The sequence below is a fragment of the Melozone crissalis genome, unplaced genomic scaffold, assembly GCF_028551555.1.
Source record: "Melozone crissalis strain CALT ecotype California unplaced genomic scaffold, PUWL_Pcris_2 ptg000042l_1, whole genome shotgun sequence".
Lineage (NCBI taxonomy): Eukaryota > Metazoa > Chordata > Aves > Passeriformes > Passerellidae > Melozone > Melozone crissalis.
In genome coordinates, this window is record NW_026535820.1 from 12776827 (window position 1) to 12802934 (window position 26108).

At 40.7% G+C, this 26108-nt stretch overlaps 1 protein-coding gene across 11 annotated transcripts in view; it reads right to left on the bottom strand.

Annotated features, from left to right (window-relative positions):
* DTNA (dystrobrevin alpha) overlaps positions 1-26108 on the bottom strand; it is a 224012-nt gene that overhangs the window by 10618 nt on the left and 187286 nt on the right. For 9 of the 11 annotated variants that reach the window (XM_054285381.1, XM_054285382.1, XM_054285384.1 and 6 more), the window contains 8 exons: positions 19757-19844; positions 17197-17294; positions 15716-15829; positions 12368-12464; positions 6996-7155; positions 4110-4199; positions 3430-3598; positions 2569-2701 (listed from right to left, as the gene is read on the bottom strand). In XM_054285381.1, coding sequence (XP_054141356.1) covers positions 2569-2701; positions 3430-3598; positions 4110-4199; positions 6996-7155; positions 12368-12464; positions 15716-15829; positions 17197-17294; positions 19757-19844 — 949 coding nt within the window. The remainder of the gene's footprint in view (positions 1-2568; positions 2702-3429; positions 3599-4109; positions 4200-6995; positions 7156-12367; positions 12465-15715; positions 15830-17196; positions 17295-19756; positions 19845-26108) is intronic. The other 2 variants (XM_054285380.1, XM_054285387.1) reach the window with 1 other exon arrangement.

A 26108-nucleotide genomic window follows, 5' to 3' on the forward strand; every position in this document is an offset into this window, starting at 1 on the left:
CAAACAGTAAAACAGCTTGTAATAAATTCCAATGGTTTGATGCAAATGAGAATAGTTGACCTGGCCTCTGTTCAACAGGATACCCTAAACAGAAATTTTCCAATTTTCCTTTGTTTTTCCAAGTAGTAAGCTGTGGCTTTTTTAGGATACTCAGTGATATTAGCAGAAAAAGGGATAGAAGAGTGAAATACCGCAAATAAACAGTAAATTGCAGAGAACAACCAATGTTAAAGCACATATCTCAGGGTCAATATATGACACACTCCAACCAGCTCCTAATCATCTTAGCAGTCCCTATTAACTTAATACCTTTTCTTGCTTCCTTTAAACCCATTCCCTATTTTAAATGGCATCATCCATACTGGGAAGGACTTCTCACGCATTGCCATTACATGCTTTGGGGCTGTGGTATCAACTAAAAATAGATTCTACTTACAAGTCACTACTGTCAAATCACTGCCTGATAGGAGTTGACAATCTCACAGACAGTAAAGTACATCATGAAACTTCTTCTGAAAAAATGCTGTTGAGCAGAACTTGTCTAGAATGAGGACTTTCTGTTCCCTCAGTGAATACATTTTTGACAAAAAAAAAAACTTTTCCTTTTTTTGGCCAGGGGAGGAGGTGTGTGTGTGGTGGGCTTTTTGTCTGTGTTTGTCCCCTGGTGGAAACAAATAACATAAAACAATGGGGAATAACCTTCACTTGTGTGTAGCCTTGGCTCACCTAAATTCAGGAGTTTTATTCTGATGTTAACAGGGAGAAGATTTCCTCCCTTTTTCCTGGGAATGTTGGTGGAAAACAACAGAAAAACTATTTTGACTGAAGCAAGAGTAACACCCGGTGCCATCAAGTGACATGCATAACTTCTCCTGCCCTTATTTGCAGTGCACATACATCCTGAATTTTATGCATGTACAAAATCCTATTGTAACTCATGAAACTCTCTTAACACTATTGCCATATATTGCACTTCCATACTGTAATCCAAATATACTCAAACTGGTCTGTTGTTCTTTCTAAAGAACATAGCATTTTTACCAGCAGTAACATTTATTATTTGATGCCTGACAGCTGGGACTATTTAGGCACCCCTTCTCTAAACTGACAACTATGTTTCATTACATCAGCAGTAGCTGTTCATCCTGTTCAGAAGCTATAAGGCTGTGATTTTTAACCATTCCTATCTTGGATAAAAAGTTCTGATAATTCCCCATAGTCACCTGCTGTTGCCTTAGTAAATGATCTATAACAATCCTGCTCCTTTTGTCATGTCCTTAAAGACTTCTGCAATGAAATTACTTTTGGCAACCTGCCATGGGAATGTAGCAGGTCTCAACAGCAACAACAAAAAGATCTTCACGTCAGCCTCAAAGTTACCTCAAATTTTGACAAGACTCAATAAACTTTTACAATACTAACATATCCTAGCAGCTTTACAGAAGAGAAGACCAAAAGAGCAGCCAATCTTCATTACAACACAAACCTGTCAGACACAGATTGTCTCCAAAGTGACCAGCACTGAACAGTAGAGGAAAATTACCAGAAAAGAAAGCTAGATTTTATTAGCTCCTAGAAAACAGCAGTATAAAGAATTGCTGCCCATAAAGTGATTTTGAACCTCATTGGCAGACATCTGGCCTCTCAGAACATGTCTAATGTGGTTTTTGTACCCCATTTAATATGTTCTTTAGAAGCAAGGTCCAAATTTGAGCCAATAACCATGTGGAACAAAGTTATTTTTGCTTGCTTCAGCTTTGCTCCCAAATAACTGAACTAGGTTTTCCCTCTTACTGACACTACTTCTAACTTTATAAGAAGTAATGTATTTTAAATTCAGATATTCCAAGTCAGAATAACGGAAAACATGGCAGTAATCTGCAACATCAGGTAGAGGTGGAGACCATGATGCAAATATGGGCATCTACAGAATTCCAGTTCCCCCTGGCATATTTGCTTTGCTCAGACTCTTAAACAAATGCCCTTTGAGAACTTCCTCAGGGAGGTGTTTAATAACAAATCCCCAGGCTTCTCTGCATCAGATGCTTGCTGAATACTTGGTTCTCTGGGATACAATTCATTCCAGACTCTTTTCTGTACCTCCAGATTCTGACAATGACAGTAATACAGACTGCCCTGAGCTTCAGTTCACACTGGAGAAATCCTTCCGAATGTTTCTTGCTATAGGAGAAAAAAAACAAGGGAAGGAAATACCAGGACACCTTGACACCACCAACCAGTAATTATGGTAGTGGGGAATGAGCTCTAAGTGACTTGGTGGGCATGGGCACAGAACAAGCTCAGAGGCAGCTCTGTCCCACCTGGTTCCCTGGTACCCTTATGGATCACTGCTGCTTCAGGCAATGTGGTCTTCTTGGATATGCACATGGGCTGGATGCATGTATGTCTGTGTAAGGCCGGCAGCAGCTTTTGGAATGTGACTGCTCTGGTAACCCAGAAGAGATCACACCCCAGAGCCCAGGGCTGGTTAGATGGCCCTGGGCACTTGAGGGCCATCATCCTTTCTCACTGATGGAGAAACAGGGGCAGTTGGTGTCCTTCTCCCACCTGGTACGCCTCATCCTGCAGCTTCTGCTTCAGGTACTCCTCCATTTTCAGTTCATTCTCCAGCTGGCGGACAGAGTCATTCTCATAATTTTCATCATCTGCTCTGACATAGGGGTCTCCATCTTCTGTAACCCTAAAGACAATTATTAATAAATAGCCTCCTGAGATGAATGACATTCAGAGTCAATAAAACTTCCCTTTATTGTAATCTATGAGGACTGTGGGATACTTTTAGTCCAACCACATGCTCCACTAGTTAGTATTTTCCTGGCAGTGGAGAACACTTCTGTTATTTCCCTCTCTCACGAAGTACACCAAAGGGCATATTCTGCTGAAGGCATTCCCCTAAGGAAATGAGTAACAAAAGTTCTCAACAACTTCATACGAAGAGGCTGAACTAAAAATAACTAGAAAGATGCCTATTGTCTTTAAACGGAAGGATCAGATTGTAAAAATCAATCTGTTTGTTCATCAATTGAGATGGTCAATGAAAAGCATTTTGTCTTTTCCATTTACACATTTCTCCTTTTCCAGTGAGCCCCAACAGGTCCCTCAGTCTGGATAAACAGGGAATAGGACCGCAGGGCATGTTTGGGAAAACAGCTGTCCCACAGCCTCCATGCTGCCTCAGCGTTCGAGACTGGATGTGAGACAGCTCACTCCTGAGGGAGTCCTAAGTTCCAGGCTTCATTGTTTACAGAGCCCACTACTATGCAACCACAAAGCAGTCCTCACTTGGATTTATGCTTTTTTCTTTTTTTTTTAACCCAAATAATTGAGAGGGAGAGGAACTCCTGTGTGCTGCACTGTTTTCAGAGGAGGAAGGAAGAGATGAGGAGGAGGTGCCGGGCAGGTACCCACATGTCACTGCGGATGGAGCCGGTGGCAGCAGCGCTGTGGATGTATCCCGGCTTGCGGGCGTGGATCTGGGCCAGGAAAGCCTTCTCAGATGTCGGGGATGGAACCAGATCATCGAAATGAGTCCGGCCAAACTCCGAATCCACATTGCTCTCTGTCTCGCTGCCCACTTCTGGGAAGCAAAAAGTCCCATTTAACTTCCACAAAAGTACACTTGCCTATTTCTTTAAGCATTTCTTTGCCTTCCCAACCAGGAACACCATCTCCATGTAGTGATTAAAAGCATATTAATCCCCTTCTATTAGCAAAATTTACAATTTTCTTCGTGTGGTGGGACTAAATACTGAAACTTTTGCTTATCTCAGTTATTAGGTAGGATATTTTAATGGTAATACTACAGACTGCATCTTACAACAGGTCCTGTATGATCCATGCTAAATCTAATTTCTAAAGAGTGAAATCTCACTCCATGTGGAATCACAGACAAATTTTTCACTGTATCCAGCTGCACCTCTACATCCATGGCTTTGAGAACTGCTGAGTTCCAAAAGCTGTTACTTAGGGATTTTTTTTAACAAAAGCATAAAAATTTTTGAAGATACATATCTTCCTACCTCCCACTTTTTTCATACAAATGTGAGATGTCACTGTGGCAACTATTCCCCCTTGCATGCCTCACTCACCAGAATTTAGTTCTTTTACCAAAGAAGACATGGTGTTGGTGATTGAATCTGCTGCCACCAGCAAATCATTTCTTAAGTTTCGTCTCGCACCTGAAGCAAGGGATGGACAAAGCACAAGTTACCATTATTCACATGACATATGTTTTACTGTTGAAAGCAGTGGTGACCCCTCTGAAAGCTGTCACTGTGATAATTCAGGGTATCAAAGTCCTTGTGAAGGGCACGTGCAGAAGAGTTCTCTGCAGAATGGGCTCATTTACTTATGCTGTATGCAAAAGCAGAAGCCAATCCTCATGCTTCATTTAACCACAATGCCAGATATGTGGAGATTATTCATTGCCATCAAGCTTGCATTTGTGTGGTGACACCAGCAGACCAGGCCTGGAAGATTAAATCCAGCGTGAACTCATTTACAGTGCCTGTGGGGGAGGAGGGAAGAAATGAAGTGTTTTCTCCAAGTTCCCACAGCTCAGTTTAATGACACCATTATTGCCAGATATTTGCCAGATAATTATGGCAAATGCTGAAGAAACACACTTGACCTCATCCTTCATGAAGACTATATGGATTTCTCTTCTTTGCTCCCTCTCAGCCTCTCCTGTAGCTCAAGGACTTTCTTGTATATTCTATAATTTACTGCCTCTCTCTCTCCCTCTCCCCTGCCCCCCTCGGTTTTTTTTTAATAAAGGAAGCACTACTGCTTCTCTAAACAGCCCCAGGCTGCTTTTAAACTCTTTCTAATAATGCATCCAGAAGTGTTTCCCTGCTGAACCTGGCAATATTCCCTTAACCATCAATCATGAGAGATTCTTGGGAGCTGCATGGAATACTCCTTCTTTAGGAGGGGTCTGTGGGTAACATGTGCTTAACTCCCTCAAATCCCAAACACAGATACTATTGTTGAATAGCTGAATAATCAATATATTCCACAGAATCACTAGTCTTCCAAATGCAATTATTTACAGGAATTGGCTACTGTAGATTTTTTAATACTTACTGAATGCAAACCAATACATTTTAAAAAGTTTCTCAAATCCTGAAGAGGCTTTTTTTAATGCATCCATTAGTAAATAGTTACTGGAATGTAAATTATAGTAGTTAAACTCTCTCTTACACACACAGACAGCCACTCCCTCTCTAAAGTCTTCCCAAATTTATACCTCTGAACTATTGCAAATGCTGTGAAAGAGAAATGGAAAAAATGAAGAGAAAATGTTCTTTAACATTTTCTAATGTTAAAGACACGGCTTGTCTGCATTATGTGTGCAGATCTCTGTTGGTGCAGCAGAGAATGGAGCCACAAAACCTCAGCCCAACCCCCTCACAAAGTCATATGTCAAGATGTGACAGAATGCTGGCTTCAAGTTCTTTGGCTTTGACCTTCCCATCTAGAGCTTGCAGTAAATAATGACAGAAACCTAGGTATTTATCAAAGGCAGCAGTTTTAAAATGTGATCACATAACTTCTTATATTGCTTTTGATCTTGAACAGAACACGTTTTTACACTTAAAATGCATTTGCCTGAGGCAGACTTAGCATTGTTTATGGATATTTTATTATTTATATGTTATAAATAATATTATTTATCTTACTCTTAACTCTAAAAGAAGCTGTCCCATAACAGCATAGGAGCTAGGGCTCCATATTTTTGCCTGTCTTGATTTTTCTCATAGCAGAAAAAAAGGAAAACATATTGCCTGTTTTTCTTTTGCCACAGAAAATGAGATTAGCAGTAACCTGTTATGTTGGGACCAGGACTTATGCCTATGTTCAATACCTGAATTGACCGACCAGTGCTATAGGACAAAGTTCTCGATTGCATTACAGATTCAACCTTGTCAAAAAACACACACAAAGACACAATTCACAGGAAAATCAAGGGGAAGGGTGCCTGAGAGGGCTGAACTGGGTTCCTGGGAAGAAGCATGCCTCCACTGTGGCAGAGGAACTTCTGAGCTAACATTTAAACTTATGTTTAATTTGTGCTGGGTAAAGAGGGGAAAAAAACTTACTTGGATCATAGAAATGCAAATATTCAAATATTTTAGAGAGAGCAGATTAAAAAATTAGGAGTATTTCTTCATTTAGATAACACAGACTACTCACTTTCTGTTATTCAACATAATAATTTAATTTACGGCCTTAGAAATTCAAAACAGTTTAAAATTTGTTCTTACTTGAAAAAAAAGTGGGAAGGTGATGACAGTTTTCTGGAAATGCAAAGAAAGGGTTCACCTAGACTTTTAGACTTGATCCCTGTCTAGTCCAACTGGACCCTTCTCAGGCCCAAGGTAAAAAGACAAGGGACAACAGTCACAAATTGCATCAAGGGATGTTCCACCCAGATAGAAGGACAAGGAATTTACACAATAAGGATGGTGAAACACTGCAACAGAGAAAATGAGTGACAGGAGCCATCCAGAACTCAGCTGGTAAATGTCCTGAATGGTTTGATCTCACTTTGAAGCCCTCTTTCTTGGGGCAGAAGGACACAGTGACTCACAAAAGCCCTTTCCACCTGAACTAATCCTATGATTTTATAATTTACTTCCAGCAAAATCTTTTTTAAAACAGACTGACAATGCCTGCTGAGGTCAATAGCAATTTTTCTGGTTAACAGAGCAGTGACAAGAAGGAATCAAAATTCCTTCTTACCTCAAGCTCTATTAATTGCCATCATTGTCCAGTTTCTGCCTACCTGCTTGCTTTGATGGCTGACAAAGTTGATTTTCAATTGCAAAAAGCAGTCGTCACAGACATTTTTTGTTTTGTATTGTTTCATTGCATGCAACTCAAAAGCTCAAGTACATTAAGTCAGTAAAACCACAAGAAATAATGATTCTTCAGTCTCCAGGTGCCTCGGACAAGCTGTTAACGAGACTTACTTTGTGCAAAGGCTTCCTGCACATCTCCTCCCACCCCGGTCAGAGAGTCCTGAGGCGCGTGGGTCGGGGTGGAGCAGGCAGAGGCAGACCTGATGGGCATGGGGATGGGCCGGCTGATGGTGTGGCTGGGCGAGGAGCGCGGGGAGCCCGCCCCCTGCGTCTGCAAAACAATCCAGGTGTTAGTCAGGGGCTTTGCAAGGGCCTGCCTGCTCTCCTGGCCACCCATCCCTCAGCTTAAGGGCATCGTGCTGCTTGTACATCAGTTGGGGAATGTTAATTTGGCTAGAAGAAATAAACCGAAGTCAGTTGTTAGTTGACAGCGAGGCTTCTGTGTAGAGAAACAGTAAGGAGGAAAATATGAGTCAAGGTCTGACTTCCTCCAAGCATGGGAAAATGTCAGGCAGCTAAATTAAAAAAAAATCCAAGTTAATAAAGACCACACTGAAGAGCTCTCTGCCCTCTCCCCTCTCACTCCCCCAGTTCACATGCTTGTCTGCTAAGCTGTAACCCATTCTGGCTGGGAGCAGGGAAAGCTGCTGGCACCAGCCTGGCTTTCAGCCTGGCCAAGGGACTGGAGCAGCCCCTTGCAGCACAGCCCTGCCCTCCATCCCCCTGCAGGACAAGTTCATGGTACGTGCAACCTCCCAGTCACATAAAGTCTGACACTCTCAATAAATAACACACATTTCTTCTTTTTATTTGGAGCTAGAGAACTATTTAAGCCACTATTAAATTATCTGCTCCACACACTCAGACACTCCCAAAACACTGTGGGGATAGGGCAATATAAATGCCTGCCATGGGTTCAGCTGCTGGAAGTGAAAATGTTTTAACACCAGTCATATAAATGTCATGCTGTTAGCACCTCACAGTTAGGATCACTTAGCTGAAATTCAAGCAGACTTTAAAAAAATTGCAATTTTTACTAATGCAGCTAGGTGAATGATACCAAGAGACACAGCACTCTTCTCACCCTCTGTTTCAAAGTCCTGGGAATGTGTATCCATGTAAGAACAAACTAATGCTGGAACCCACACCTAACTGCACATAGCTTTTGAAACCCAGTGTTTAGCAGATGCCAAGGATGGAGATGGCTTGAGTGCTTTTAAAGCTCCTGGTTGTTGTCAGTCAAAAGTGGCTGGAGAGGTGGTGTTTCCCTTATCTTGGCCTTATTTTAAAAATACAGGAGGATTTCTTAACTCTTCCCATGGTATTTATTTTGACTCTGGTATTGATTGCCACTGCAGCTCTGATTATGTTTGGCAAATATGTTCTAAGAAAGACAAGAGCAGGCCCTTGCAGGTTGAGTGCAGCATTGTCCTTGAGACTTTTATAAATTCCTCACCTGGACCATAAATAATGTATCATAATACTAAGCTATTTGTTCTTTTATCCTATCACCCCTTTCTAAAAGACATTATCACCTGAAAGCCATCAAGGGTAAATTAGTTTTATGAGAAATAAGCACATTACTGAAGGAAGAATAGAGGATTTAATACTTATAATTTCTTTAATTATTGGTTTTGGAACATTTACATGATAGATGGAAAAGGCAAATTGAATGTATAAAGGCCAGATGCTCTCCTGTTTCTAGAATCATCTATACTAGCAGAAATGGAGATATTTAGTCCTCCAGAAGAAGGGCCCAGAGCAACCTGGAGATGCTTCAAGGTCCTTGTTAGCCATAACCCCTGCACATCAGGCAGGGCACCCAGGATCTACAGCTTTCTTCTTTCATGCCCTGACAGAGCACATTTCATCCTCACTGAAACACATCTGCAGAAGAATTTTTGGTTCTCAGCTCTCTGAAAGACAAGTGCCATTTTCCCTCTGCCTTTTTCCTTAGCTCCCTTTTGCCTTTGATCTCTGTTTTGAGAACACCAACAACAGTGGGAACTTTTAGAGAAAGATGAGGAAAAAAATGGACAAAATTTGCTTCCTGCCATCAAGTCATATTCAGGAATGAATCTCAGAATAGGCATTTTATTTACTAAAAATAACAGATGCCCGCCTGTACTTCTGGGCTGGAATTTTCCCTTAAGAGATGTGGAAACTGCTGCACACCCAGTGCTTACCCTCTGTCTGCTCTGCAGCTATGACTGAAATCTTGTGTTTATGATAAACACAAAATGTTTGGGAAGCACAGGAAGATGAAGCATTCAGAGTTCCTTGTCTAGGAAAAAAACTCCTCACTTTTTATACTCTTTGGGCAGTATGAGATGGAACTGATGAGCAGCAAGTTAAAATAGGAGGATATTAGGGAATGCCTGATTTCAGAGAGGTGAAAACTCAATCTATTTCACTCATTTAGATCCACCTTAGCCCAGGTTTGTGGCAATGAAGTGGTATTAGGATTGGATTCCTGCTTAGTGGTTATCAGGAGAATTGTGGTTTTCAAAGGCTGGACATAATGGTCTGAAATCTGCTGTAACAGCCAGTCATAACTTCTTGATAAGGTCAGCAGAGAAGACAAACCCTGAATTGCTCTCAAACCTTGACAGCTCTACCAGTTATGTACTAAAGCAGGCTGAAAGGGGAGCTACCACAGCCACTGTGGATATTTGGGTGGCTTCAGCTTTTGTGTAGTACTTGGTTGCAGCTATCAGTGTTCTCCTGCCTCCCAGGAAAATTTTCAGGTATTTTATTTAATTCACCATCCTTAGTCAAATTGCTACAGCTTTTAAGTTAAGTCTTGCTAGACAGGAAAATTTCCCCACTATCAAGTGTCACGCATGCTTAGCATAAAATGCTTGAAATGAAAACTGGCTTTACAGGAGTTTTAGCCCATTGCTCCCTCTGCTGGGACTGAACTGGGATGACATATGGGGAAATCACACAGCCTCATCAAACGACAGGGATGTGAAGAACTCATTATCCTTTCTGAAGGAAGGGCAATGGAGAAATAGATAATTCATAAGCATTAGATGAATTGCCAGGCTGCTCATTCCAATTGAATTCCTCCAGAAATTAATTTAATCCTGTTTCTCTCAACAGATCATGAAATGGCACAGCATAATGGGGATCATTAAATGGAAATGGTGACAGTAATTCTTTAGCATCATCACCTGGTATTCAGTGAGGCTATTACTCTTGAAAAAAAAAAAGCCATAAAAATACCTCATAGCAGCCTGAAAGTGTGCTTTCACTTACACTGTCCAGTGAACATTTTACATGATAACTCCTGTCACACTGGAGGCTTCTCTTTCGTGAGCAGATCTTCAGAATAAAAAAAGACATCCCTTACATGGAGGTGGTATTTGGGCAGATTTATTTTTTTGAGTGCCACTCTACAAAAATTAGCCAAATGTTGGGTTTTACAAAGGTGAGCATTACCTACAAACTCTGGATGCTGTATCACAGACAGAACACATCAGACTTGTGACTGCACTTCTGCTGATGAAAGCAGGAGAAAGTGCCTTTTGTTAAAATGAAACACTTTTACTGAACTCATAAATCAGACTGCTATCTGAGAAGTGCCTTTTTTTTAAAGCCTAATATATTTCCAAGATCCATTACAATACTGAAAAGCTCAGAAACAATTAAATCTTCTAAAATTTACTATTATTAATGTAAATACTTCCTCTTTTATATCTAGGTTGCAGGCCTAATTGCAGGAAACATTTATTTCCCTGAAGACTCATGGGACTGTTAGCATCAAGGCCAACTTTTAAAGGTGTGCACGCTATGCCCTGACTTTTTGGATAAAATGAGCTTTCAAACTTATTACCCTCGTCTAATTTAAGCTCAGTTATGCTTTTCTTGAAAGTAAAAAGTTTCTCATTACATTTCAAAATGTTATCTGTTGAATTCATATTCTAGATTGGTTTCACTACATTTGAGGTGTGATTTTTATACCTTACATGTTTTAATTTAGAGGAGTGAGGAAAAGATTCCTTGTAGCCATGACTCACTTTCTAGAGCACATTGTGAAAATTGCTCCAAGACACATGTGGGAAAGAAGTGCAAAATATTAATTTTGGTCAAAAGAACACACACACACTTCTCAAGCAAAAGCAGGAACACAAATCACAGGAACACAATCACATTTAGGAGTTAGTGAGGCATTCAAAGTGCAGTTAACTTGCTACCTGTTTCAATTCTTCTTCCTAAAGAAAAAGAGGATCAGCACATGAGATGAGCCAGCATGTAAGTGAAGAACAAAAAACAAAGCCAAATTTGGAGCACAGGGTTAAAGGTGCAATCAAGATAGTTGAAGATATGAGACCAGGTTATGTCCCACCTCTGCACACTTTGAAACACCAGAACAGTGCAAAGTGTGCAGAAAGGTGCTGTCATTTCCTACCCCAAATTTTCTTTGTCCAGATAGTGACTGACAGCAGGCAGCCTTCACTGCTGGTTGTGACACTGCAGCATTTCATGGGTAGAACAAAAAGTATCCTGCCTAGTTCCAGCCCCCAAAAATCTGCTGGCTCTTCAGTGGGCTGCTGAGGTGCCACCAATTTGTGCATTGTGGCTGCAAAGCTTGTGTCTGAGGAGGGGCAAGCAACAAAAGGTGACAAACTCATCCTTTGATGCAAATGGATCTAAATGGAGGCATGTTGCTAAATGGGTTTCAGTGAAATTGCTTCTGCTCTTATCTGAGCCATATTTGACCCAAGTTGCACTGAATTTCCATGAACTCATTTGAGCTGCCATAGACAACAACTAAAGAGTCTCCTGTGATACTCGGGGAGCTTTCTTGCAATATGAATTTGTGGCATCATCTGTCCTGAAGTACATCAGGTAAAATAAGGCTGCAAATAAAAACACATATTCCATCTCACCCTAGCCTCTGTTTAAAAATGCACATGTTTTTTGATATCTTGGTTCTTAACTGAGATCCTAGTTGAGACATGTTTCATCTCTTTAACAAGGGTCTGCTTCTGCATCCCTGAAAATGAAACTAGTGTTCTAGGGAAAGCACCTCTGAGCTGAGAGAGGTAGATGTGGCCGTTAAATGACCCATCTGACAAAACCAGCAACTGAATAAATTAAGGAAACTTGAGCTTAAGTGCAAAGTTAAAGGCCTAATGACTCTATACTGTCAGCTGCAGTGAATAGTAGTATACAGTACTGAGGTTTTTTCCTTACAGCTAACAGTTAACTTGTTTTATGTGTTGGTTCCTTTTCCTTTTCTTACTCCTTTTAGCAGTAGATGACAATAATGATGCAGTACTGCTACAGGAAGGACATTATCTGAGCATCATCTGAAACCCCTGAATTAAAAGACCAAGGCAAAACATAAGAAGGGAGGGAAACACAGTCTCACAGTGGGTAGAAACAGTCAGGTTCTGCAGAATTCTGTGGTTTCATATTCTCCCTCTCCTCTCTCACTTGGTGTTTTCCTTGGCAGTAGCAGGTGCAGCTCTTACCTTCAGCAGTTTCATGAGGCCTTCCAGCTGCACCATCAGCTCCCTTCGGCTTTCCTGGAGTGCAGACATCCTCTGTTCCAGCTCATCCTTCCTCTGCCTGAGAAACAAGGAGACCTGATCAGGGCTTACCCCTCACAGCAGCAGCAGCAGCTTTTAACTGCATCATTCTGCCAGCCCTACTATGGGGACAGATGCCTACAGAGCACAGGAAAGCAAACACACAGTGTGAATTCAGCACAGGGTTTAGAAATGTGGCTCCATGAAGGCAAGGGAGCTCCCTCTCACTGGGAATCCTCACAGGACTGAATAGTGATTAGGGAAAAGACAGACACTGCCACAGACCCTTCTTCAAAGAACAAATGAGGTTCAAACAAGCTTGTGTTATAGTCCCTTGTGCAGATGCCTGGCAATTTTAGCTTTGGAACTCTCTAGCCAATAACCTCACTAGCTGTCAGGAGAAATTAAAGCCATGCCCTGAAGGACAGGAAATTACAGCAGGGGCACTGAACACAGTGAGATATGAAAGAAGCTAAGAGAGTTCAGAAATTCAGACAAAACCCCACAGTCATCTGCTTTTGTTTCTATTTTTTTTTTTCCTGAAAACAAGAGGAAGACTATCACATAGTACAGATATAACTGCTTGAAGTTAGCTCTCGGCACTCAGAGTCCAGTGCTGGCTGTGTGACAGTGAATACTGAGCCACTCCAAGTGTGACAGTCTCTCTGTGCCCCCATAAATCTGAACAGCTTTGATTCTGCACAGCTCCAGGATGGGGGATCAGCACTTGCACAGGTTAAACCACTAAAATGTGGGAGGTCTATACCTAAAAACAAAATAAAATTGTTGCCTCCTGGAAGTTACGATATAATTAACATTATACGATACATACAATTAACTACTGAAAAAGATGCATATATTTTATATTCTACTGCATTGCAAATAACATACAAACACTATGTTGTTAGATTTGTACTACCTACAAAATATGACAATTTAATCCTAAATGGAAGAGCACTGGAACCAACGAGACTTAAGTAGATTTCCTGTATTTAGGGCAATATGAAACTCTGGTTTAGAGCCTTCACTGTAAGTGAGCAACTACAGACACAGACAACATTGATTCCTACAGGACTGCTCATGTGTGCTATCCCTCACCTTTATAATAGGATCATATAGTAACACTGCCAGGTTGCATTTACTCTTCTGAAGGATTGATCTATTTCCTGCTACAAAATGCCTGGTTGGCTTTTCTTTTCCAGACAGGTAATGGCTGGAAATGCTATGAACTGTACAAAGGCAGCAGAGTTTATTATTTAACAAAAATAAGGTCCGTGTAATTCAAAGTGGCAGGTCCTAGTACAGAGCTCTGCTGGTTTTAGATTCATTCCACAGGGAGAGAGGAGCTAAGCAGTGTGCACTGTCCTCTGAGGTTTTTTTCCTGCTGTACTCCAGAGCAAATTCTTGCAAGTAAGGGGTTTTCCTACCTGTCTCCAAGACAGTACTGGTAATGTGAAGGAATGCTGTGTTCAGGACTCATTTCACTGAGTGCCACACTACAGCAGCTTGAGAAAGATGGTGGGACAGGTACCCACAACATGGCTTACAGATTCCAACATTTCCTAATACAACATAAACTAAATTGCTCTACAGCCCTAAGTGCTTCAAGCCTGAAAAATGAGCAGGGTAACAGACATAAATCAGAGCTGCTACCCTGAGTCCTGCTGTTTTACACATAAGAAAAGCCTTGTGCCATCTTAAGTGTCTAGGAATTTGAGGTGGTGTTAAAATTCCCCAGTAAATCCAAAATCAAGACTTTTGCCTTTCAAATGGTGAACATTTCAGAAGGAATGCGAAGTAGTTCAGACCCAGAGATTACAAGTTATTTTCTGATTCTCGTACTGCATATTAAATCAGGGAAGGTAGAGGTGAGGAATTCAGTATCAGTGCCCTAGGGACATTGCATATCAAGAAATTAAAATAAGGGTATTATGCTTTAATATGTGGATCAAAATTGAAAAGAGGGAAAAGCTAAGTAGTCAGCCTGCTAACACTGCACAATAATTCCTTTTTTTAAAAAGTATAATGAATTTTATTAGTCAACTATATAGAAAGTTGATTTCCTAAACCTGTTGAAGATGGACCTTCAGTTTGATGGACAAGAGTTACACTATTGGTATATTTTACAGTGTACACATTTTCATGACAGGCATTCTATATGTCTCACACAATGTCACTTGCCTGTAGAACTCTAGATGTAATTACACATTAAAATCCCCCATAGAAATTAAGAAGCTAATTTGTATTTAGATTGGAAAGCCAAAGTAATGATTTGTGAATCAGAAAAATATTTTTGTGTGGAAAACTCCATAATAAAACTATCAAGTATTTGTAAAGAAAAAAAATTAGCAGAGTTTCTTATTAATTTCCTTTGGATATGCATCGGACCTCTAAAATATTAGTTGTGTGAGGAGCGGCTAAGTGGCAAAAAATGTTCATTAGTCAGGGGGCAGAGCAATCTAGCATTGTTTCACTGGAAAGAAAGTGCTTATACTCTCTTTTCTATTCATATAGAGCATTTTGAATAGTTCTTATTGGATTCTCTGTCTGGCTCTCACAACACGAACTTCAGGACTTCCAGGGAGCCTATGGATTTGGGCCAATGACAATTGTACTTTTTTAATGTGATATATATGGAAATTAGTAAATTCATGTAGAGTATTGCAACTAAGATGCAGTCACATCCATATTAATGTTTTTAGCTTGGTGGGATGACTGCAGGAAGGATCCTCTAAATCTTCAGCAGCTGCAGATGACATTACTCTTCACCCCCCACGTGACAAGGAGATAATTCTGCAGCCTGGTTTGGCACCACGAAGAGAACTGACCTCTCCTTAGAGTTGAACACATGGGGAAAATTTCCAAAGATTAACATCTAATTCTGCCCTGTATTTTCATGTAGTTCTTTATTTTCTTTAGCATAAACTAGAAATCTTTGTAAAGGCATTTGTTCTGAACATTTTTCCCCATATAATTAATGGCATTTGGACCAGGCTGGAGGGACCTGTTCCAAATGACCTAAGGCCCTAATTCTGCAAATCCTAATGCATATGCTCAATTTCATGTAGAGGAGTAACACGTGAGATTTCTCATGCACACAGTTTAAAGCATAAGCTTAATTACTTCTAGGACAACAGGCTGCACCAAAAATTGATAAAAAATACATATTGGCTGACTTACTTAAAATAACCTCCAAAATCATAAACCAGGGCTTATCTTTTATTTCTTCTCTTGCTGAGAACGACTGGCTGGCCCCTGCCAAGGCCAGAGGTTTTACTCCTGTGAGCTTACCTCAGGAGCCGGAGCTCTGCAAGGAGAGTGGGATTTTGCTGGGCCTTCTCTGGTGTGGGCTGAGACGCTTGCTCGTGCTCAAGTCGCAGCCTCTGGATCTCCTGCAGGATTTCTCTTAGGGAGGAGAATAAGCAGACCATAAGTCATTAATTTTCCAGAAAAGCAGCTCCCTGGACATTGCAAGAGGTGAAAAAGCATGACTGTATTTAGCTTTAAATCAGCGAAGATGTAAGTAAAATGACTTGTTTGCAGCCAACCAAAGAAGTCCTCAGCAATGGGATATTTTCTGGATATTTTCTGAATAAACTCTTAGGATTTTGTCATAAAGGGAAATCATTCTTCAAAACTCCCCAAAAAAACACAGGTAGACATAAAATAGCTCCGTGCTTGACAGAACTGCTCCCTTATAATTCTTCACCATGAACATTTCCAGCACCTCATGAAATTAAAAAAATTGAAGTAACCTTTCTAGACATTGTGGGGTATCAGAGAAAATATTTAGCCCTTTAAAATACTTTGAATGGAAGCAGAGATGTGAGAGCAGTTGACAATCACAGAAAAGCACTTTAACAAGACTTGTTACGACTGGCTTGTGAGCCCTGGAGTGCTGTCAAAAGGCTAATACAAAGCTTCACAGCAGAAGGTTGAAACCTTTGTGAATTTTGTCTCTTCTTCACAATGTGCTGGAAGCAGACGGTCAGGAGGCAGCCTCGAAGTATGAAAGGCAAATCAAGACTGGAGCTGGTGGTGCTCATTACACGGTGACAGAAGGCAGTGTAGAGTTTGGAATAGGAAACCATCTGGTCTGGGCTAGCCTCTGTTTTATGGTCCAGCACTAAAAGCAGGGCTCTGCTGCCATACATTTCATGACATCAGGCAGTCTGGTACCCAGGGCCAGGTTCTCTGCTGTTAACAAACAGGCATCACTCCTTTTTTGGGCCGGCTGGCCTATTTCTCCTGGACACTCTCTCTCATTCTCGGTCACATCCGCACCTCCTGTCTCATTTGATCAGCAGCCTAACTTGCTGCTAATCTTCCTGCTAACCTCTCCCATGCAGACTGTGCTCTGAAGAGCTTTAATCATCTTTTTCCCGAATAAAGGCAGGGGAGCATAACATTACAAGCGTGACTGATCCTTTTATCATCTCATGTTATAGTGCTACTGAGAATCCAACTGGAAGTTAATCCGGTTTTGAAACAGGACAGACTTTTTTTTAAACTCTTAACAAACAGCAGCTGCAAACAGTAAAGCATCCATGATTATATCATGTCATTGGACATTACACTTCTGAAAACATGGGGTGGCTATGGATTTCAGAGCCTTTATCCTATTGTATGGGCCTTTTTGTGCTCTTTTTTTGTTGTAGGGGGAAATATATGTGCCTGTATAAGCACATTGTACAGGTGGTAAAAATGCTAAGAAACAAACACATATGTAACATATGGAGCTGAAGAAAACCAGGAACTTAGTGGACCCTTACCGGTTTTTATTTTCGAGCTCTGCAATCAGCTGCCTTTGTTGCTTGTTTGCATCAATGGTGAAGGAGATATCTGATGCCCCTCTCTGCTGACTCGGCTGCTGTTGTAAAACAGAGAAGGCTGCATTGAAAGAGGAATAGCCAGCAAGCACCACGAGTTCAACACAGATCTGTTCTGTGACATTGGCTTACAGAAAGTGCAGTACCAAGCTTGCCTAGACTAAAAAAAGAACATTCATGTTGTGCTCTTACCAGTATGGAACCATTGCTAGTAAAAGCAGAGTAAGTGCTAGAGTAAATAAGACTCAGTGTTTACCATCCTGTCAGTCACTGCTTCTTCACGCAGCTTCCTCTGAGCCAATCATAAAAGGCAATGACACTGCTGCACGCAGTTGCTGTAATGTGGCTCTTGATACTGATGCTACAGACAAGAGGAGCACACTGGAGCAAAAAGCAGTGTCTGCCTCCAGAAAGGATGGGATGTGTTTCCAGTGCAGCGATGCTTCGCGCTCTTGAAAGCTCGGTTTTACTTTCAGTTTGAAAGCAGTGCTCAGTTTTCAGTCTGTGTGGCCCATTTGGCCAAGCTTTCCAATCTGCTCTCATGATACTTTTGGAAATCTCTTTCCACAGTCCTTCATGTACAGCAAAATCTTTTTTTCCACCAATAAAATTATATGAGAATTTGTCCCTCACCAAACTAGGCAATGCTCACTACAGCTTTATTGGACTATGCCCTTTTTGCATGTTCATCAGCAATTATCAATCACTGTTTTCCTTGTTCACACTCTTGTATTTCAGTATTGTAACAATGACAACACAGAGCAGGACATTTAAAAGTTTCACAACTATGAAAGATACCCATTTATTTCTAACTCCAACCTGAAAGAATCAGGTATTTAAAAATACTCTGCTGAGTTACTGCTGTGATATGAGGGCTCCTCACCACAAAAAGGCCTGTGAAGTGTAACTCTGGAGTGTTATTTTATGTGATGCCAGGCATCCCCTCTGCCAGGAGGTGAACCCTCAAAAAGGATGAAGATACATTTCAATAGCCTAACAAAAGTTAGGACTGTCTGTGGGAAAAGGACAGTATGTTTCCCCCATAACCACATACTATCTTTTCTGCTATGGACACGGTTTCCCATTAACACATCAACCACAGGGAAGCAGAACAGCGCATAAAGAACTGATACACGCTGGTGGATGCCATCACTCATACGGGAGGAAGCAGGATCTTTATCCTGAATGCCCACTGTTACCAATATATTTAGTTCCTTAAAATCCAGAATGACTATCACCAAAGCTTTAAAAATTTCCACTGCCCCTACTGGGCATCAGTCTTTTGCTTGGAAAGATTTCTCTTTATAAAAACCTCCCCTCTTCCTTCTGTCTTTTTTGTTCAAAGAGCAAAGACGGATGGCAATGAGAAATTCAGGATTTTCCTTCAAGTGAGCTCTGTTTATACTGTTTTCCCCTACATCAAGGACACATGTTATATGGAACTGATGTCAACTGATTCTTAACCAGAGACATTATTACTGGGGAATCATGTTCCCATAAAGAATTACTGTCTTTCAGGAATAAGACTGTTATCTACAGGTTACCTTAAATTTGAAACACTGTGTCACATGTCTGGAAAGGATTGATTTGGGCTGGACTGGCAGAACAGAGGCATCCCTCTCCTCCCAGGCAGCTGCAGGTAGTGTGAAATCTCCGTGACAGCATCTGCACAGGGCGGCAGACTGTCTTCATGTGGTCTGAATGTGACTCAGTGTCTTTACAAGATGTGTGGTGCCCAATTTCACCCTTTCAATTGATCCCACAGTGTGAAAATCTCAGTGTGAAAATGTTTCTGGGTGCTCCAGACCTGCTGCTTTTCACTTAACCATCATTCATGGCCCCTTGTTCTATCAAATGGTCTGAGATCGAAAAAAAAGTAGCTAGGCTGACCTTTTATGTACCATTTAAGATTTTATATACTTTGATAAGGTTCCTGCTTCATTCTCTCTTGTTCCTGAATGCAGTTAGTGAGGTTTTAGCCTGTCATCACCTTCTATCTTTGGACATAGAGAGCAGAATAATCATTGCTCTGAAATGAAAATGGGAGCCAGGGCTAATGCAGGGGGTCATTACAGTCATCCTGCTGAAGAACATTCTTTAATATCCTTAGTACTTAAGGCCCTAGTGGCTGTGATATTCAAGCTAGAGAGTAAAATGGATTCACCACCACATTTTCCCAAAGCAGTAAATCATTAACCTTTAACCAAAGCTAGTGCAGACAATATTTTATAGTCTTTCCTGAGTTCAAGATGTCAGACTCCCTTTGATGCAATTATTTAAATGCCACTGCATTAGTATATAGATTATATGCATTAGTATGTGGATTCTTTGGATTCAATAGACTGCATAAAAGTGTTATTATTAAAGCATAACAGCCTCTGATGAAAAGAACAGGGAAAAATAATCCATTAATCATTAGACTGTCAGATATAATTTCCCTGATCTTGCCAAGCCCCTGGAACACAACAGAAGGAAAGTACCTTCTTTTAATTAAAACACTTACTGATGAAGAAGTTTCTGCTGCCAGCCTTGCTGCGTACCTGGCGATCAGCTTGTGCTCTTCATCCAGCCGACTCGCACTGTCAAGGACGCTGCCCAGGGAGAGGGGAAATGGGGAGAGAGGTTAATACACAGCAAAACCACCCTCTGCCTCAGCCAGCCACCACCTCATACCCCAGGCAAAAACACCCTCTACCTCAGCCAGCCACCACCACACACCCCAACACGTCAGTCAGAGCAAAGGAGCAAACCGTCACCGAATTAGGAACAGCTGATGTTAATGGAGCAAAGGGCAGAGAATTTCCCTGGAAAGATCAGCTCTAAGGGGCTGGGCACCACCTCCCCATAGGGAGAAAATAGCAGCGCCCTGCAGCCCACAGTAAAGGTTGTACAGGATGCTGCTCTGCCCAAAAAAAGGTCAGGGGGTGGTTAGGACCATCAGTCCACATTTATTTTGACACTCAGCTTTGTTGTGTAGGGTGATAGAATATAAGAAAATAAAGGTAGTATAGAAAGTAATCTCATGCCTAAGGAGTTGCAGCTGAGCCAATTATTAGCAATTAGGAACAGGCCTGACTTTAACAGGCCACAGCTGTAGCAAATGAGAAGAAGAGTGCTATAAAAGAGTGGCTTGGTTGGTTGAGAGGGAATTGGAGTCAGTTGGCTACTGTGAGAAGAAGGAAGAGCCAGTGCTTAGAGGAGCTGTCCATGAGAAACATCAAGGAGATGTGAAACTCTTGCAATAAAGACACAACAATATGGAACCTTTGTGATACAATGCCAACATTGTCATATCAGCTGGAAGACTACTTTTTGGTCAGTGGATTAGCAGGAGCCTTGGTGTTTGTTGAGAAAAACTTTAGAAGCTTTGTCATATTTGCCCCAGAAAACAGTGTTTAGGACAGTTTTGCAGGTCACTTACCAAGGTCTCATAGATCACTGACCTAGGAATTCATAATCAGGCTTTCTCTTTTATTTTTGGTTTCTTGCTATTTGGGAGCAAGACTTCAGAGTGTCAGGTGACTGTGATTAACAAGTATAAAAACTAAACAGTAATTATGCTGAGTTCCTTTAAAATATTGCACCTTATTATCTTTTCTCCCCCAGGAATATAAAATGCAAATATTTCTCTCACGTTAATGCTTTTCCAAATGTCCTTATTTTAAAAGGAAGCTATTATTTAGTCAGACGAGCAGGAAAAAGGTAATATAGTGAGAACCTTCACTATTTCTAAACGTTAAGAAGTTTGCAGACAAATGTCAAAACTAATGAAACCAGAAATCCTTTTCAGAAATCTGAAAAGGACTTAGTTGACCCTGGATAATCCTGGGCTTTAGAATCCTATACTGCATTACTTCTAGTATACATAAGAGAGAAAAAGAAGTTCCTGAGAAGAGGTGAGAAGAATGTGGAATTGCCATGTGGAATACAAGGCTGCCTGTGGACTTTCCCAGACAGAGGCAAGTCTGGCCTCTTTTCTTATCCTTTGGCTACTGTATAATGGTTTTTGGCTGAAGGGAAACAGGAACAAATCTCCCTGCCCACGGGCTCTTCTGGGCATGTAACTGGTTGCTGGCAAGCGAACTTCAAAAGAGTCTGGGCATGGGATTTTATTCTGATTTTTTTTCCCAGAAATTGTACCTTGAACTTGAAAAGCTTTCCAAAGGAAAATCACACTTGTACCAAAAGCTCTGCTTTTGAAGAACTGATATATTTAAAAGGAATATTTCTCTAAAACTTCTCAGTGAGTTCATATCCCCATGTCCTTCAGGGAACTACAGTGCACATGTGTTGTTTGGCCTGATTAAATCCCATGGGATTTACAAGTTATGTTTGAAAGATGAGCAGTGGTTGATATTCACTGATCATGAAACTAAAGCTGGGTGTCCTGGGGATTTGCTACAGCTTAGTGATGCAAGAGAAAAGAGACAAACATCATCTTTTTCTCATTCTCATAATAACCTCTGAGACCACAAACATGAAGTTTAGAAAAACACTAAAGCTCTGAAAAGTGAGACACAGAGAGGTTCTGTGTAAATAAAACTTGTGCTGCAGACTGCATGTAAGACCTCTGGTGGTAGATGAACACTGACTTTCTGGTTTTGGTTATGTTTATTTTGTTACATACACAGCCTAATTTTATGCTTACTGAGATTCTGGTGGGGTAACTGATATACCTTTGGGAAAGACCAAAGCTAAAGGCATTTTTCTAAATTTACACAGTTCTACATCTTACATACTTATGCTTACTGTACTAGTATGTCACCCAGAGAAAGAAAGGGGTGAGCAACTCTTGCAGACACATAAAATTATGTGAACTGGGTAACAGGGGTTACTTTTTATGACAGTTTAATTAATTTTTCATTTTACCATAATGACCAAAACATTGCATCCTAACAGATGGTTGTGAAGACAGCAAGCATTCAGCATCAATTCTCCTTTTTATGGCAATGTGCAGCCATATCCATCTTGGAAAAATGGATTATGGCTCCACTTGTTGGCATAACCCAATCTGCACCATAGTTCTGAGATGTGAGCTAATATCTAAGCCAACTGCTTTACTGAATGAACCAAGTCACTGTAACTTTTTGAGTCTTACTTGTACTTCATGTCTTTGATATATATTTATGTGTGGGTGGATGTCATAAAGCAGATGTAGCAATGCATCAAATTTACTGTATGAGTGCTGCATATCACTAACCCCAAAGCCTTGAAAATTAAATTTCAATGTCTGAGATAAATGGACTTCTGGAATATACCTATTCTATGTGACCATCAAGCACAGAAGTTTGCACAGCAGCATTAGCCTTGACTGCCAAGAATTTTATGTCTCAGAATTCTCAGATTTACCATAATTCAGTTCTGTTTTACTTCACCAACTTCACAGAAAACCACACAGTGATACAACAAGACAACTGTACAAAAAAGGTTTAAAATATTATGAATGTGTGTGCAGAATTTGGGACCCCAGGGCAATGACTCAGGCATCCTTTTGAGAGAAGCTGGACCTTTTGCATACAAATATCCTAATCCTTCTTTTCTAAAAATCCCTGCTTCTCCATTAGTGACCATTTCTTTAAAAACCTTACAATTATTAGCAAGAGTTGGTCTGGCACCTATCACCATTCAGATGTAGAGTGAATATCCAATATTAGCACCTGCACAAGGGGACTTCTGTGGTCTAAGGCAGCTCCACTAAAAAAAGGGATCTCAAAACTGCAGGCAAAGGATGAAGAACATGATAACCTATGGGCAAAGGAGTGACTCTGGAGGATCTCTGCTATTTCTCAGGCTTCAGATGTGTCAGACCAGCCTGTTCTGCAGTAGGCAGCTGGCAACAGCTGATGTGGATGTTCCCTGCTGGTTTTACAACTCTGTCACCACTGGTTAGAAAAGTCTCTGGTGAAATTTTTGCAAGACAAGTGTCAGTGCGGTTTTCATGACATGCTCTTATTCTACAAACCCTTCCTTAATAAATTATTTGCTATGGAAAATGTGGACAAATTAAAGGGTCGGTTTCTAGGCCTTAGGGCTGTTAAAAAAAAAAAAAAAAAAAAGGCGTAATAGCAACACACCAAATGTTCTCTGAGGACTGTTTAACTGCCACACTTTCAAAACTGGCTTGGTTTTAAGACACTTTAAACCAAGACGAATCATCTGAGTCCTCTACTAGTGATAATTTGCCATTTACTTTAGAATCACTGAGATTTTACCACCGAAATATTGTAACACTCAGCTATGTGGGAATAATCACAAAAACTAACTCTGTTCAAGGGAGCTAAATGTCTACACATTTCCTCTGTAGCAACAGGTCCCTCAATGTTTTTTCTCTTTCAAAGGAAGATGAAACCAGCATTCCCACCTAGAGTTCTGCACAGCCCCTTAATACACATTTTAAAATATACCCTAGAAAACAGGTCTCTATGAAACCAAAATAACCTCTTTCAATTTATCTTATTTTTTCTGTACCTGAAAAGAAAAAGACTGAAATATATGGAATTATTATTCAAAGCTAGGCAAAGTCTCTATCTTATAAAAATGGAAACTATTTGCAATTAAAAATTCTTTTTAAGAATCAGACACTAAAGATAAGATAAACTAAAGTAAGTGTCAAATATTGGTTTTAAATACTAAAAAAGGCTTTGCAATTAAACTATTCAAAACATCTGGCTAAGGGCTAATTTTTCTACCCATGTAGTTACTATAAATAATGAATTACTTCTTCCTATTGTTTATTAATTTGCTCTGGAGTACTGGCTTCTAAGAAACCCTCAAATAGCTTATTAGCCTGTGGTAGAAGGAAAGGAAAACTTGTACTTTTACTTGCAGTATCAAGTAACTGGAGATAAAAAATAAAGATACACAGTGAAAATTCATTAAGTTAATTAAAAATATCCTATAAAGTCCAAAATATAAATACTAGCTGCACTTCAAACAAAAACAAAGTTATAGTGGGTTATACTAGACTGATGATTAAATGATTAAGCTATAAATTAGCCTTAGTATCTAAAAAACCTCAAATCTTGTTTTGTTTTTAAATGTTACTATACAGCTCTTCAGATAATTTTATGTATTATGCTCATGAAGTATCTCTGCAGGTTTTTCTTGCAGATAAAGGTCCAGCTATAATCATTCCACTTTTCAGCTTTGGCTGCCAGAAGCACTTGAGTTATCTGATGTCTGGGTAGGTGCAGGTAGCATTTTGCAGGCAGATTGAACAGCAGAGCTGGCCAGCTGCAGCCTCCCCTAAATCAGAAGCCACCTCATTTTGGTTAACTGCATGCTTTATTCAGGTTACCAAACCTCCTTAAGGTGCAGGGTGGAATAACTTGAACTCAGCACCATCCTGGCACAAGTGTGTGGGTTTTGAGCAAAGTGCATCCAGCCACTGTGGGGCATGGGCAGGAGAAGGTCAGCTTTGCCTGAAGATGCCACCCCAGACTTTGAGATGCAGCAGCTGAGCTTTCTGCAGAGGTCTCACCTACTCCTCTGGAAACTGGCTTCACACAGGAGCTCTTGGATGGCAAGATTTTGTTCTTGTTTTTATCAAAATGTAACCATTCTATTTCTCTACTAGCAGTCTCGGTCCAACAAAGCAGAAAATGGCAGTGCAGTTTATGGTCTCATGCTTGACTAAGACTACTGCCCCTCTAGGTTATGTTTCTGTCAAAATCTAATTATACAAATAACTGAGATTGTTTCTCATTGAGGAAGCTGTGACTGCAGTGATTTAATGCCAGTAATCAGATGTTATGTACTATGCTTTGCATCAGTTGTTTAAACAATTAAGGTTGTTGTCAGTCACTCCCCCATTCATTTCTCAAAACCAAATAAATGTTCAATATCATGGCATATGATTTGTATATGTATATTTGGAAACAAAGGTGCTATGAGTTGGTGAGGTTGGCTCAAAGCCTTGAGGGAACAGGTTGGAATATAAAGAATAAAATTTGGAAGATGAAAACAGTACAGATGAGGGGAGGGACCCATAATGAGGTCTCAGGAGGAACTGGTAGCCTTCACTGAAGCTAAATGAACTCTAAAATGCTTTGCCTGGCAAACCAGCCTAGCACCACCCTGTCCATTCTTCACTCCCCTCCTGAACAATCATATCAAGTGAGTCACTCGTGGTAGCCAGGGCCACATTTCCTTCTCCCTGTCACACCAGACTGAGTGGCAGCATATTCCTACCCTCAGCCATGGGTGGGCAATGCCTGGTCACACACATGCCCCCAAGAGCCTGCTTTCACAGCCACATGTCAATATTCCTCCAAAAGCCTGATTTCTGGAAGTGCTTCTTCAGGAATGAAATTCCTCTTGAAAATGTTTTTGTTTAGGATAAATGATTTTCATTTTCCTCACTAAAACCTAGTTTGCCTTTTCAACCCTCCACCACTGGCACATTCCAGTGGGCTATAGAGTAGAGAAGCAGATCCAGGACAATGGAGGCAGACTTCTTTATCCACTGGGCATGACAAATTACTCCCATTTTCAACAGAGGGTACATGCAGAAGTGAAATTTTAAAGACTGCAGAGAACCATGAAGTTGCTTATTGCCTCCTACATACTGGAGTAAATGGAGACTTTCTTCTAACCCAGGAAATATTCTGGAGCGGCAGCACAGGAAACTGAAGGGTTTGCTATGAGCAAAATCAACCTCCTGATCATAATTTTGATAGAAACATTGCACAGTTTTCTGTTCAGCACCACATTTTCTAGGGCCATATACTGCTCACCACTCTGCTGGTACAGGTCTGCAAAGTCTATGGAATTCTGTTGCACTGGAGAGCTGAGGCAGCATTTCCCTTCCCTGGTATGGTGGCCTGCAATGCCAGCATTTCAAGTGCCAGGACAGC